At 42.5% G+C, this 14014-nt stretch overlaps 1 protein-coding gene across 1 annotated transcript in view; it reads left to right on the top strand.

Annotated features, from left to right (window-relative positions):
- The window catches only part of arhgef25a (Rho guanine nucleotide exchange factor (GEF) 25a), a 74817-nt gene extending 60803 nt beyond the window's left edge, over window positions 1–14014 (top strand). Inside the window, exons 8-16 of the mRNA XM_066671099.1 lie at window positions 1089–1178; window positions 1609–1701; window positions 3665–3715; window positions 4070–4147; window positions 4316–4507; window positions 6744–6924; window positions 8321–8523; window positions 8871–9038; window positions 11236–14014. Coding sequence (XP_066527196.1) covers window positions 1089–1178; window positions 1609–1701; window positions 3665–3715; window positions 4070–4147; window positions 4316–4507; window positions 6744–6924; window positions 8321–8523; window positions 8871–9038; window positions 11236–11328 — 1149 coding nt within the window. The 3' untranslated portion in view covers window positions 11329–14014. The remainder of the gene's footprint in view (window positions 1–1088; window positions 1179–1608; window positions 1702–3664; window positions 3716–4069; window positions 4148–4315; window positions 4508–6743; window positions 6925–8320; window positions 8524–8870; window positions 9039–11235) is intronic.

The raw sequence follows: 14014 nt of genomic DNA, 5'->3' as shown, positions 1-14014 counted from the left end.
TAAACTGCCTAAATTATACATGACCTCATACTCATACTACAGTATCAGAGCTCAATTAGTAATGCAGTCTCTCTCTCTTTCTCTCTCTCTCTCACTCTTTCTCTCTCTCTCTCTCTTTCTTTCTCTCTCTCACACACTCGCTCTTTCTTCCCTATCTCACTCATCTTTTATTCCATCAATGTCTTTCAATTGTTTACTTTCCTTCTGTCATTACTTTTTTGTTTGGCACACTTCCTTTGTCTATCCCTCTTGCTCTCTTTCTGTCACTCTTTCCTTCTCTTTCTTTCTCACATGCCTTCTGTACCTCTTCCTTACATTGTTACATTTGTCCACATTTCTTTTTCTCTCTGTTGCTCTCCAACTCTCAATCTCTGCACACTTTCTTAATCTCTCTCCCTCTTCCTCTCCTTCTATCCTCTTAGTCACAGTGCAATGCTCTCACTGCAAAGAGAGACTGTTTTAAACACAACAGGCTCATTTCAAAACAAATTGCAGCTCCTCCAGCAGATGGCTGTAGGCTCTCTCTCTCTCTCTCTCTCTCTCTCTCTCTCTCTCTCTCTCCATGTCACATGTCCATAACAGGTGCATTTATTTATAAGAGAGAAAGTCTGTGTCACCTCAAAGTCGGTGTCATATTTACTGTTTGGACAGTTGTCTTTCTTTATATTGCACATTAAAACACTATTGTCCACTTTGTCCTATAGTGCTCATTCATTTAGCTCCGCCTACCAAACCTGACAGGCTAGAAAGTGCTCTTCTCATGACGGTATATCTGATCGCAGTGTGTTTTTGTTCACTTTTATAAGTCTGGTGACCACCTGTTTCTAATCATATTAAATGTGCAAAACAGTAGCAGCAGGTGAAAAATATTGTAGTTGGAACTGCAGGTGCCACATTGTCAGTTTCAACAACCGTCCCAAAAGAGTTCTACACACACTGCAGGACACAGAAGCTCTCATTTTTAATGGTCTCATTCATATCATTGCTGGATCATATATACAACGAAAACTTCTCTCTCTCTTCTATAGTAAATAATAATAAATAAATATTATGAGAACTAATGTTCTTGCGCTCTGTTTATTTCTCAGGAGAGGCGTCTTCACATGTATGTGGTGTACTGTCAAAACAAGCCCAAGTCAGAGCACATAGTGTCGGAATACATCGAAACCTATTTTGAAGTAAGTGTCATCAGTTAAGTGTCATCATAAACATGTATCTCCAAAATAGTAACGGAATATATTCAAAATATTTATTTATTCCAGACATTATAGGGTTAAATCCAATAAAGTTTCCTAAATTAATCACCCCCGGCAGACAAGGCCAGACCCTATCAATTCTAGGAACAGAGGAAATGATGGGATGTGCAGTTGTCAGCTTTAAGTGCCGTTAATGTGTTTGTCTCAGCACTAGAATTTTATTGCCACTGGGGGTTGGGAATATTTTCTGAATCCGAAAGCAAATATATGACTCTTTGAAAAACTGGAATAAGGTGGTATTCTTTGAAATTTACTGTAATGGGTACTATAAATGTCACTGAATGATACCTGTGTGTGTGTGTGTGTGTGTGTGTGTGTGTGTGTGTGTGTGTGTGTGTGCGTGTGTGTGTAGGAGTTGAAACAGCAGCTCGGTCACAGGTTGCAACTCAACGATCTCCTCATCAAACCTGTGCAGAGAATCATGAAGTACCAGCTGCTGCTGAAGGTGAGACAAAACATTCAACGGTGATAAAATGATACACTGATATAAAGCCACATTAACTCACTTCAGAGCTTTATTTTCCTCACTGTACATTTATGTTTGTTTGTGTTACATTTACATTTGTGGCATATTGCAGACCCACGTATCCAGAGTGACTTTGATGGGGTGGTACTGACCCCAGAGCTGTAGTGGTACATTTTGCTGCCACTGTGTTGTGGTACATATTCAGTACATTCAGTTAGGGGACATAATTGTACCATATTCTATATTAAATGTAGATTTTAAAATTGTGTTGATTTCATACTCATCATTTAATCCCCAGGGCTTATTTTACACTGTTATATAATTAAATATCACAAATATTCACCCCTCCTTCTGGAGAAGAGTATGTATTGTACTTTTAGGGAACACAACTGGACTTTAAAGGTACATTTACACTGTAGCAATAATGTGCCTGTACAGTAATTTTCTGAGAGAGTAGGCTAATATCCGAAAAATACCTGAAGTTTAGATGTTTCAGGGCATGGGAACACTAACTGCCCAATTCTCTCATGCCAGCTAGCAGACAGCCTTATTGGCTGTATGAGTTCTGGGGAAGAAAATGGACCGTTCTACACACCCAGAGGAACAGGCAGCAGGCAGCCAACCACCCCTTCCTTTAAATGAATGAGTTTAATTAGCTTCCTTAGACAAAGACAGCAGAGTTAAACGGATCATTAGCAGGGAAATACAGTGCTAAGTTTAGCTCTTTGTTACCAAATCTCTTGGTAATTCTCTCATAAACGCTGAAAGAAAAAACAACTCAGTCCATTTGATACTGTTTTAATTTTTATTTATTTATTTTTATCTGAGCTGCTAAACTCTACCAACCTGTAATTCTTCTCATATTACCGAAGCCTAGCTTAGTATCCCTCAACCTGTTTCATATGGATAAAAGCCTAGACACATACTGGATATAGCTTTGACTGGACTTTTCCACCAGGGGCTTAAAATGGCAGTTGTCAGCAGAAGCTTTGGAGGCAAGGGGGGCTAAATCACAGCAAGGCAAACTGATGTGGGTATAACAACCCCAGATGTACTGACAGACTCCTCATCAAGCATAAAGAGACACACTGAGAAGAGTTGTCTGCTCTTTCTTCCTCGGGGACTGTGGCTGCATCTGGAACTAACATTGTGCATTTTAAGAGTTAGCTGCAGTGCTAATGCTAAACGTGTCAGGTTATGACAGCAGTATTTCAGTCTAATTACTGCACTGACTGAAATTCCTGTGCTTTGAGTTATCAGGTTTTCCTTTATATAGATGACTGCAAATATAGCGTGTTAGCTAGCTAGCTTTCATTCATACAGCAGGTTTACCGTTTGGGCGACACACAGATAAACAGAACTTAGCATGAAATATAACCAAACTTTGGGTGATTGACTGTGTGATTGACTGTATTTGCCTAAAGGAGAATAGCGACATTGTCAGACCTGTTTAAGTTTCTGATGTTAAGTTTAGCATCAAATGGACAAAATTCAGACAGCTAATATTAATTTTAGATAGGATACATATTTTTATCTATTTTTCTAGATGTATTGTGGAGTGTCAGAGGACATATAAGCAGACCTGTTTTTACTTTAAAATGACATGAAATAGATTAAGATGATAATTAAAGAATTTTTTAAAGGTTTTAGCTTATGTTGGTTGATTATTTCTGGACCATACACATCACTCCAGTTTAGCCAAATGTAACTGGATGGTGTTCCATCACTCCAAGGCTCAACCCCTCGAGCCGACAAATAGCTTTGAACATGGTGACCTTGAGATTGTGTGTGGCATAGCATCCCGTCATATGTGCACAGTTGAAAGTATGAGACAGTTATGGCTGCAGTAAAAAGCAGCTTATTTTACCAATTCACTGACTTTTGGACATACAAAATGTAAACAGGATTTCTGATAGATAAGGATGTGCTTTTTTCTTGACAGGATTTCCTGAAGTACTACACCAAGGCTGGGATGGACACGAAGGAGCTGGAGGTATGAATCATCTCTGAAACTGAACTCATCATTATCCAGTAGTTTTATTTCAAGCTGAAAAAATAAGGAGGAAAAAGCAATGGTGAGGAATATCCCGTTACTGGGACATGGTGTAATTCTCTCCCAGGCGCCAGGCCGAGTTCACACACAGAACTCTGTGTACTCTGTCTGCTGCAGAGCTAACACTCAGGCAGGAGCCTCTCAGGAATACAGTAATTCTTAGTTAATGCTCTTGCTAAGATCTGTTTTCACATATTTCAACAGTGGCTTTCCCTTTCACTCTCACTCACTCACTTTCTCTTTCTCTCTCTCTCTCTCTCTCTCTCTCTCTCTCTCTCGCTCTCTCGGTTCCAGAAAGCTGTGGAGGTGATGTGTTTTGTTCCTAAGCGTTGTAATGACATGATGAACGTGGGTCGGCTGCAGGGCTTCGAGGTACGGCGCCAAACGCAACCTGCACTTTACCAACTGTCTCCAACAGTAAGACATAGTAAGAAGTCTTCAGTGTATCTGGCCTTTAAGCCTCTCTCTCTCTCTCTCTCTCTCTCTCTCTCTCTCTCTCTCTCTCTCTCTCTCTCTCTCTCTCTCTCTCTCTCTTGGCAGGGGAAGATCACAGCTCAGGGTAAACTGCTTCAACAGGACACTTTCATCGTCACAGAGCAGGACAGCGGTTTCCTGTCCAGACCCAAAGAGAGGCGGGTCTTCCTCTTTGAACAGATTGTCATCTTTAGCGAGCCTATTGACCGCAAGAAAGGATTCTCACTCCCAGGTTACATCTTTAAGAGCAGCATCAAGGTGGGATTTCCTCCTGAGAGAAGTGCTGACAGGCAGACATTTACGTTTACATAGGTTTAACATGTATTAATAATGGAAATGGCTTGCAATAATTGTTTTTATAGGACGTTATGTGGCCATTTTTTAATCCCAGACACTAATATTTTGGAATGGATATAGCCCTATGAACACCAAAATACAAGCTTCAGCAAATTTGCAAAAATGTATAGTATTATAGATCATAATAAGTCATTGCAATATTAATGCAATGGGATTCAGACGTGCAGGACCCGCAAACTGGAAAACTGCAACACTATGACATCTCACCATAGATTCAATTAACCAAATTACACCAATTATCCTCTCGAGCTGCTGAGTTCATTAAGCCCTATCTGTAATATCATCTGCAGTATCATTAGAACTATATGACTCTCATCTCCAACTGATTCATTTCACTCAGTCATTCTTCATGAATTGCTGCTTTTCACTGGAAATTGCTGCTCTATTACGCATTACTTGAAGAGATATGAGAAGCATTATTATGCTCCATTCGCTTAAATTAGATGAACTAAGGCCTGCTGGTGAACACATACAATTATTCTTATTAGGCAAATGCGATATGGGCAAAATATATTAATATAGATTCATATAGATGATCTCATTGTGAGTTTAGTCATATCATGTTTGGTGGCTATTGTGATGGCTGCTGGAAGTGGTGTTGGTGGGGCCTGAACTACACTGAACAAGTGGTGCCACATCCTTTGGATGAGAGCCTAACTCTGAGGTCATAAAAGATCCTGGGGCAATTCCTTGAAAAGAGTTGGGGTGTTATTCCAATGTCCTAAAACTGCACCTGTGGTCACTACTGGCCTTCTAGTCATCCCCAAACTCAATTGGTTCATTCCCTGTAGTTTACTCTCTGATTATTAGCTGATGTGTTGTGAGTGGACTGGTGTGGATGGGCTGCCGTTGTATCATCAAAGTGGATGCTACAAGCTGATGGCTGAGGTGACTCCCAAATAATATACAGTACTTTGAGTGTCTAAAAAACATTATATAATGTGGAACTACAATTCATCATCATCAATTCCATAAATCCAAAATTTATATTGCTAATCAGGGCTGCACGGTGGAGCAGCAGGTAGTGTCGCAGTCACACAGCTCCAGGGACCTGGAGGTTGTGGGTTTGATTCCCGCTCCGGGTGACTGTCTGTGAGGAGTGTGGTGTGTTCTCCTTGTGTCTGCGTGGGTTTCCTCTGGGTGACTGTCTGTGAGGAGTGTGGTGAGTTCTCCCTGTGTCTGTGTGGGTTTCCTCTGGGTGACTGTCTGTGAGGAGTTTGGTGTGTTCTCCTTGTGTCTGCGTGGGTTTCCTCCGGGTGACTGTCTGTGAGGAGTTTGGTGTGTTCTCCTTGTGTCTGCGTGGGTTTCCTCCGGGTGACTGTCTGTGAGGAGTGTGGTGTGTTCTCCTTGTGTCTGCGTGGGTTTCCTCCGGGTGACTGTCTGTGAGGAGTTTGGTGTGTTCTCCTTGTGTCTGCGTGGGTTTCCTCCGGGTGACTGTCTGTGAGGAGTTTGGTGTGTTCTCCTTGTGTCTGCGTGGGTTTCCTCCGGGTGACTGTCTGTGAGGAGTTTGGTGTGTTCTCCCTGTGTCTGTGTGGGTTTCCTCCGGGTGACTGTCTGTGAGGAGTGTGGTGTGTTCTCCCTGTGTCTGCGTGAGTTTCCTCCGGGTGACTGTGTGTGAGGAGTGTGGTGTGTTCTCCCTGTGTTCGTGTGGGTTTCCTCCGGGTGACTGTCTGTGAGGGGTTTGGTGTGTTCTCCCTGTGTTTGTGTGGGTTTCCTCCGGGTGACTGTCTGTGAGGGGTTTGGTGTGTTCTCCCTGTGTTCGTGTGGGTTTCCTCCGGGTGACTGTCTGTGAGGGGTTTGGTGTGTTCTCCCTGTGTCTGCGTGGGTTTCCTCCGGGTGCTCCGGTTTCCTCCCACAGTCCAAAAACAGACGTTGGTAGGTGTCCGTAGGTGTGAGTGTGTGAGTGAATGTATGTGAGTTTGTGTGTTGCCCCTGTGAAGGACTGGCGCCCCCTCCAGGGTGTATTCCTGCCTTGCGCCCAATGATTCCAGGTAGGCTTTGGACCCACCGCAACCCTGAGCTGAATAAGTGGTTACAGATAATGAATAAATGAATGAATATTGCTGAATATATTGGTAGCATTATTTCCCTTATTCTTCATTCATTATAGTTTGGTATGTTTTCCTTTTGTCCTCAGATGAGCTGTCTAGGGCTGGAGCCATGTGTGGAAGGTGATCCAGCTCGTTTTGCCCTGACTTCTCGCGGAGCTGACGGCAACATGGTGCGCTTCGTCCTGCAGTCCTCCTCAGTGGACATCAGCAGGTCCTGGGTCAGCGATGTGAGCCAGATCTTGGAGACCCAGCGCAATTTCCTCAATGGTAAGCACACTTGACCTCCATCCTAAGTCCACTTCTACCTTCTCAGCTTCACATTTATATCCCCTCCTCCCCGCACCTCCCACCGCAACCCATATTTCCACCACAATTCAACTCCAGTTCATCAGCCCCGCCCTGACTCTGCTTTGATCTGTGAGCTTCAGCCTCAGGCCCCGAAGCTGCTGCGTCTATCAGCCTTTACCAGCACTGCACAAGGACAATTCAAACCGACCCTGGCTTTAAGAGCTGCCCCAGGCCACAGGACTGACCACAAACATATTCCTCCATAGATCCACAGAGCTGAACTTTCAGCCTCAGATCAGGGTTAGAGCTGCTCTTATGAGCTGGTCCTAGTCAGGGAAGTGTCAGCTATATATGAATTAGGAGTGCTCTAAATATTGAATGGAAACAGATAAAACAGAAGAAAGAGGTCCATCCAGTTTAATTTAGAATAAAAAATTGTGATGGGTTTTTATAGATCCCATGAATTATGAATTTATTCAAACAGCCTGTCAAAAAATCATTATATTATATTACAGGTTGCATAGTGGCACAACAGGTAGTTTCGCTGTCACACAGCTCCAGGGTCCTGTGGTTGAGGGTTCGAGCCCCACTCTAGATAACTGTCTGTGAGGGGTTTGGTGTGTCCTTTCTGTGTCTGTGTGGGTTTCTTCTGGGTGCTTTAGTTTCCTCCCAAGGTCCAAAAACACCGGTTGGTAGGTGGATTGTTAGCTCAAGAGTGTCCATAGGTGTGAGTGTGTGAGTGAATGAGTGAGTGTGTGTCGCCCTGCAAAGAGCTGACGCCCCCTCCAGTGTAGGCTCCAGACCCACCTCTATATTATATTATATGATAATATAATAATATGATTTGCTTGTCTCTAAATCTTTGCAGATTTTTCTTCCCTGTTAGTAATCATCTCCAATTATATTAATTATTATTATTATTATTAACTGTGCTATGTACTAGCCCCCATTAGCACAGAGGTGGTGGGGCCCTCCTTTCTGACCCAGATTACTAGGCCAATTCTGCTCTCAAGCACCTCCAGCCTTTGGATAGCTGAAGTCTCACAGAAGATCAAACTCAGTCTCATGTTGATAGGGTTTTCTGGAATGCCTCTCATCCTTGAACTGCTTTTAAGAGAAGAGTTAAGGAGATATAGGGAACTCGGATGTAGGTTTTGCTTTTTTAAAAAATATCAGTGATATCAATTTCAATGATATTTTCTTAATTATGTGGATGGAACATTACACAGAGCTGTATATCTTTAAAAAATGTAGTGGTCTTAAGGACAGACAGGTTCAGTTTTAAGTTTCAGAGTGATGTGTTGGAAGAACTTGTGTCTGCAGACAAAATGTTCAGCAAGAGAGTGTGAAGTGTGTGCTGTGTTGTGTTTTTCAGCGCTGCAGTCGCCAATAGAGTACCAGCGGAGAGAGAGTAAGAGTAACAGTCTGGGGAGGAGTATGAGACCTCCAGTATCTGCAGCATCCGGACTTCGACCACATTCATCAGCATCCATTGACAGACAGAGAGCCCCCTGCCTCCGAACATACAACAGCTCACTGCCCACACTCTATCTGCCCAGCCACAACACACACACAGAGGTATAGTTCCCATTAACACTCACTACTGCCAGCTCAGTACCTGCCCAGCCCCAATTTGTACACACACACACACACACACACACACACACATACATACACACACAAACACAAACACACACACACACACTCACAGGTTAAGTCTGCAATTCACACTAATCTCATCTACACACAATACTGAACACTCTACTTGTCCAGCTACCACACACACACACACACACACACATCAATTTGCAGTTCACACTAACCTTATCTTTAAGTGAATGATATAATCTCTCTCTCTCTCTCTCTCTCTCTCTCTCTCTCTCTCTCTCTGTGTGTGTGTGTATATGTGTGATTGTATTTAACAGTTAACACAGGAGCAGCACAGTGTGCTTGAATCCAGATTAGAGTGTCAGACAGTGTCTCCAACCCATGTTCAGCTGGCCTTCAGTGAGGAGCCCCCACTCTCCCAGACCCCTGTCCTCTGCCAGACAGTGTCCAATGGCGTCTATCCCCCAAGCACTCAGACCTCACAGGTACAACACACACCTCAGATGAGTTAATGCATAAGGAAAACTGTTATTGCTTTAGGAAAACTGAATAATAAAGAGTTAGAAACTACAAGAAAAGAAGCCACACAACGCCCTCTGCTGGACAACAGAGGAGGCACAAGTGCAGTGACAGGACATTTGTTTCATAAAGTACAATTGATATGAGATAAAGAGCCAACTTACTTTATATCAGTGAACCAGTTATGCTCCATAGGATGGGTCTCCTACATGGTGGTGGTGGTGGTGGTTGTTATTGGGGGGGGTGGGGGGTGTTAAAGGTATTTGTTTTCTCTCTTCTTCTGTGATTTGAAAGCTTTGGCAAAACAGATGTTAATATTTATCATGACAGTAAAATACACTGAATTCAAAGTGAATTGAGTAAGTGGTCTGTGTACTCTAGAGTCTATTAAGACTGTCTGCTGATCAAAGTGATGACAGCTGAACAATAGCTGTGTCTTCCCGTGTTGGTTGTGTTTACTCAGAGCTGCTGCTCTGTTCCACTAAACAAACAGGAAGCAGAGGAAGTTCAGATGTCTATCAGCAGTGGGATTGTTGTGTAGAGCACTGAGGCTGGGACTGACCACTGTTTTGATGGTAAACAATGACCACAGGACACGTGATGAGGACTCAAACCCTATAGGAAAAACTCCTCACCCTGGAGATGAACAGTGTGGTTTTCGTGAGCTTTAATTTTTTTTTAAAATTACACTTTTTACTTATTTTCTGTAGTCTTTGAGGTTCTGGACACGGAGCAGCCTCGTGATTTCATTTCCTGGGGGGGTCGGAGGCTGTGCCCCATACAGAGCGTGTTCCTGCCTTGTGCTTAGGCTCCAGACCCACTGCAACCCTGAACTCAATGAGCTGCTACAGACAATGAATGAACGTGCAGTGAAAACCTGAAAAACTGTGCTAATACTAGACACAAAAATGCACGTTTTCTTGGACCATGGGAGGAAACTGGAGCACCTGGAGGACACCCACGCAGACACTGGGAGAACACACCAAAGTCCTCAAAGACAGTCTGAGACTCTACATGTTGCGCCACCTTGCTGTACCTTTTTCAATAACTCTTCTTTACATAATAAAATGTTCATTATACTGACACCCAGTGGTCTGGATGTGTCTGAGATTTTCTCTACTAAGCCTGTTATAAACATGGCAGCACCCATGTGGGAGACCCATTATATGGAATATAAACTGGTTCATTCAGGGGCTACAAATCAATTTTACCTCATGTGATCTGTACTTTATAGAAAATAATGTCCAAATAATACATAATACATTATTTGTTACTTTCCAGTGATAAAAAAGAAACTAGAAACGGTTTCACATGTTAGTGACTATAAGATATAGAGAATTAAGAGAATCAATGTTCTTGAAATGAGCACAAAATGAGCTCCACACTAGCTGTAATGTAGCTGTAAAAAGAAGCCAGCATTAGTCGATCTGAAGAGAGCACTCTGGTTTGAGATGAGGGACGTAAAGACAGTCCACCTCGCAGTTGTGAGTAAACCCCGTATCTCCAGCTTTAGAGGGAGAGTGTGAGACTGTGGAGCCGTGGAGGGATACGGCCAGGGTTTGAGTCATTTCTGCAGTGTGCTCATTGTGGAGATTCCGTTCTGCTTTGATTTCAGATTCTCCTGAGCTCTGCACTGACTCATTCACGGGGATTTAGACTCCATCATGACCTTAATAAAGCAACAGCTCTCACAGCCAATCAGCCAAATATAACATGCTGGGGGATTAGCTGCAAATTACTTTGCTGTGTTTGGCACATGCTGAGTGCCGATTTTTCCAGCTTTAAAAATAAAGGCCTATGGAAATAAAATGCTTTGGAAAGTTTGGCACAGAGTTATATCAAGAGGGAGATGCAATTTAGATCAAGTGCGGGTTTCTTGATATTTTGCTGCAAATTAAAGTACATTTTAATTGCACTGATGAATAAATAATGCAACATTATTCAAAAGAAAAGGAATTATTGACATTACAGTGTCTTTGAAAGTTAAAAGTGACCTCCGAAGGCACAGCCTGGATGATCTAAATCTTTAGGGCTACAAGCATACTTACAAATTAAAACCTGATTGTGATAACAATTAACAAACAATGCAGTAGCAGACATAGCCAGCAGTATGAGAGTCATATATTTAAAAATTCCTTTTCTTCTGTATTTCCATGGCAACAGCATGCAGGAGAGGGTGGTCCCAGAGCCCCCGGACCCTCCTCCGGTCTACAGCACCCCAATAACCTGGCCCAGCTGGACGAGGATGACCTGTGAACTTTGACCTTTGACCTTGTGAGCCCTCAGAGATCTGGCTGCGCCCTGGATGCGTCCACTCTGGCCGCCAGTGGACTTCACTGATGTGATTTAGCCTTGTGTTTTATTTTCCTCGTCCTCGACACTCTGGCGTGAACGACCAAGTGAAAGTGACTTTTTTCCCGCTTTGTTTGTCCTTTTCTTTCATGTTTCTTTCAGAACGAGAAATAACCATTCCTGCACTGGGAGGTCACTGGAGTTGGAATCATTTTTTAGGACTTGTATGAGTGGGTACATAGGGATGTGTGCATGAGCGCTGGAAATGGCTTCGATATTATCAGCGTCGACGTGCTGAGTATTTTCCCTCAACAATGTGCTTTGCGAGTGAGGGCTGATCATAAACTTGTGAGAAACACTGAAGAGCCTGAATGGGGCTCTAGATGGATTCAACAAAGGCCTTTTTCCAAAGGCACTCGCTTCATTCTCCAGCCGACATGCAGTGACCTAATCGTCTGGTGTATTCTTCTGTAGGAGCCAATAGGATATAAGAACTGACAATGCAACCGATTTGTAATATACTGTACTTTGAAGATGTCTGCGGATTGCCCGTGTGCATGAAGACACAGTGGCTTTGCTTTCTCTCATGCTTTTCCCTGAATAAGGAAGGATCCAGTGCTGTTTCCAAATTCTGTTTGACTGTCCGCTGCTGTTTGATGTGAGCAGAAAAAGTATGGACGTGGCGCCCCCTAGAGACCCTCAGCTGCTGGCTGGGGGAGGGGGTGTGTGGGGGGTGTCCCTTACTTTCCCCCTTAGCCTCATTGAGTGTGCTCTGGGAATGACACACTCTTCTACAAGATCAGGAGGAAAATGCTGTTGTAATGACAGAAGGCAACACAGCGAGAGGTCTAACAGTCCGCCAGTCTATTGGAATTAATAAGTAAAGAGTATGCACTCCAGCTCTTCCTGCCCCTCACGAACCTCCCTTTCTCCTTCGCTGTTCACTTCTCATAAAAGTGGAGAGATTTCTGTTTTGCTTTTCAGGATGAAAGACTCTGATGAAGACTGAGAATCAGATTTAAGACGTGTTCCCCCTGACTGTATATCACTAAGTGCCAAAAACAAAAGCAGCTACCAATGCCCTTAATGTTATGGTCTGATAATGAACCATTCAAGAAAAGAAGATATATATATATACACATTGTGCAAAAGACAGAGACCATTTCCAGTCAAAATAAAGTCATTAAATACAAGTTATTGTATGTAGTTATTTAGTATTTAGTTTGTAGTGTTTCCCCAAATGCTCATTGGATTCATCAGTTCTTTAAAACACTATTTTAAAAATACTTCTTCAAGGGTTTGTAGTTTAAGAGCGTTGGTGTGATTAAATGGTTCTTCACATGGTGATCTTTAAGGTTCTTCAGAATAATGAAGAAAGTGTGGTATATGACATTGTTATTGTTACAATGTTCAGCTTGTAACCCTTTTATTTTGGTACTATATAGAACTTTTTTCAAAAAGGTTCTATATAAAACCATATGCAGTACATTCTCATTGGAGGAGTTCCTTCTGAACCCACTTTAATCAGAATGGAGACTCTAAAATTTCTTGCCTGAGCAGATTTTTAAGAAGAAAATTTAAATCCTTCATCTTGATTTTTATATTTGGAAGCCCTTAGTTGTCTATATGTTTGAATATATATATATTTTTAGCAGTTTTGGGATATTTTCTACCAATGGTTACCACTATGATTGTCCCATTCCTCATCCAGGTGGATTATCACATATCAGCTCACTTCAGAAATAGCTCCTGAAATACGCATAATCCGCACTGAATGGCTGTTTTAACTGGAAATGATCTAAATGAAGTGTGTACATATGTGAAACCCATTTATATCAATGTTCATTGTGGGTAAGCTCCATTTGCATTTGAAAAGGACCCTCTTTTGTGAATTATTATGCATATCTAAAAGGAATATTAATGCCAGAAAATATTGTACATTGATTTTGATTTACTGTTGTAAGATATTTGGCGTTTATGAAGGGGTCCACCACTGAATTCAGTGACTTGCTCCAAAATCCTGTCAGAATCCTGCTGGAAAAAATGTTACAGTGGCAATTTATTTTTTATTCCTTTTATAAATCATATGTACGAGGTCACATTACGTTTAGAATCTTTCCGTCGGCCTCTAAAGAGGACAGAGCTTGGAAATGGAAAATGAGCAGTGACTATTGAGCACTTTCAAATTCTGCTTTGCCTTTTGCACTGTGTAACCAGTAGAGAGCAGCAGGAGACCGTTACACTGCTGCACCACAATCAGGAGCAGCGTCCCATAACCCGGAACAGATCTGTGCTTTCCGGAAGCTGACCCCTCAATCAAAGCTGCGTCAGAGCCTGCGTACTTTAATATCGGCATGATTATAATGCGTTTAACCCAGTATTCTTAAAATGAATGTCCCCATGTTCTTGTCTTGATTAAAACCACAGATAGGCCATATAGCCCTGGACTGAGTATGAACTCCCCTCTATTGCCTTTCACCTCTGCACCAGGTCAAAACTTCTGCATGCATCGTTGAAGACTACCAGACCGTACCCCTGAGACAACGGAGACAAAACAGACAGCAGCAGACGAAGTAGGAGAAATAGGGAAAAGAGTAAGGACATAAACACGTCAGTATGACTGATCTCATTGTTGTATCATATTAAATAA

This window comes from Hoplias malabaricus, chromosome 5 (genome assembly GCF_029633855.1).
Source record: "Hoplias malabaricus isolate fHopMal1 chromosome 5, fHopMal1.hap1, whole genome shotgun sequence".
Lineage (NCBI taxonomy): Eukaryota > Metazoa > Chordata > Actinopteri > Characiformes > Erythrinidae > Hoplias > Hoplias malabaricus.
The sequence above is the reverse complement of the archived record's forward strand: the minus strand, read 5'-3'. Positions and strand labels throughout refer to the sequence as shown.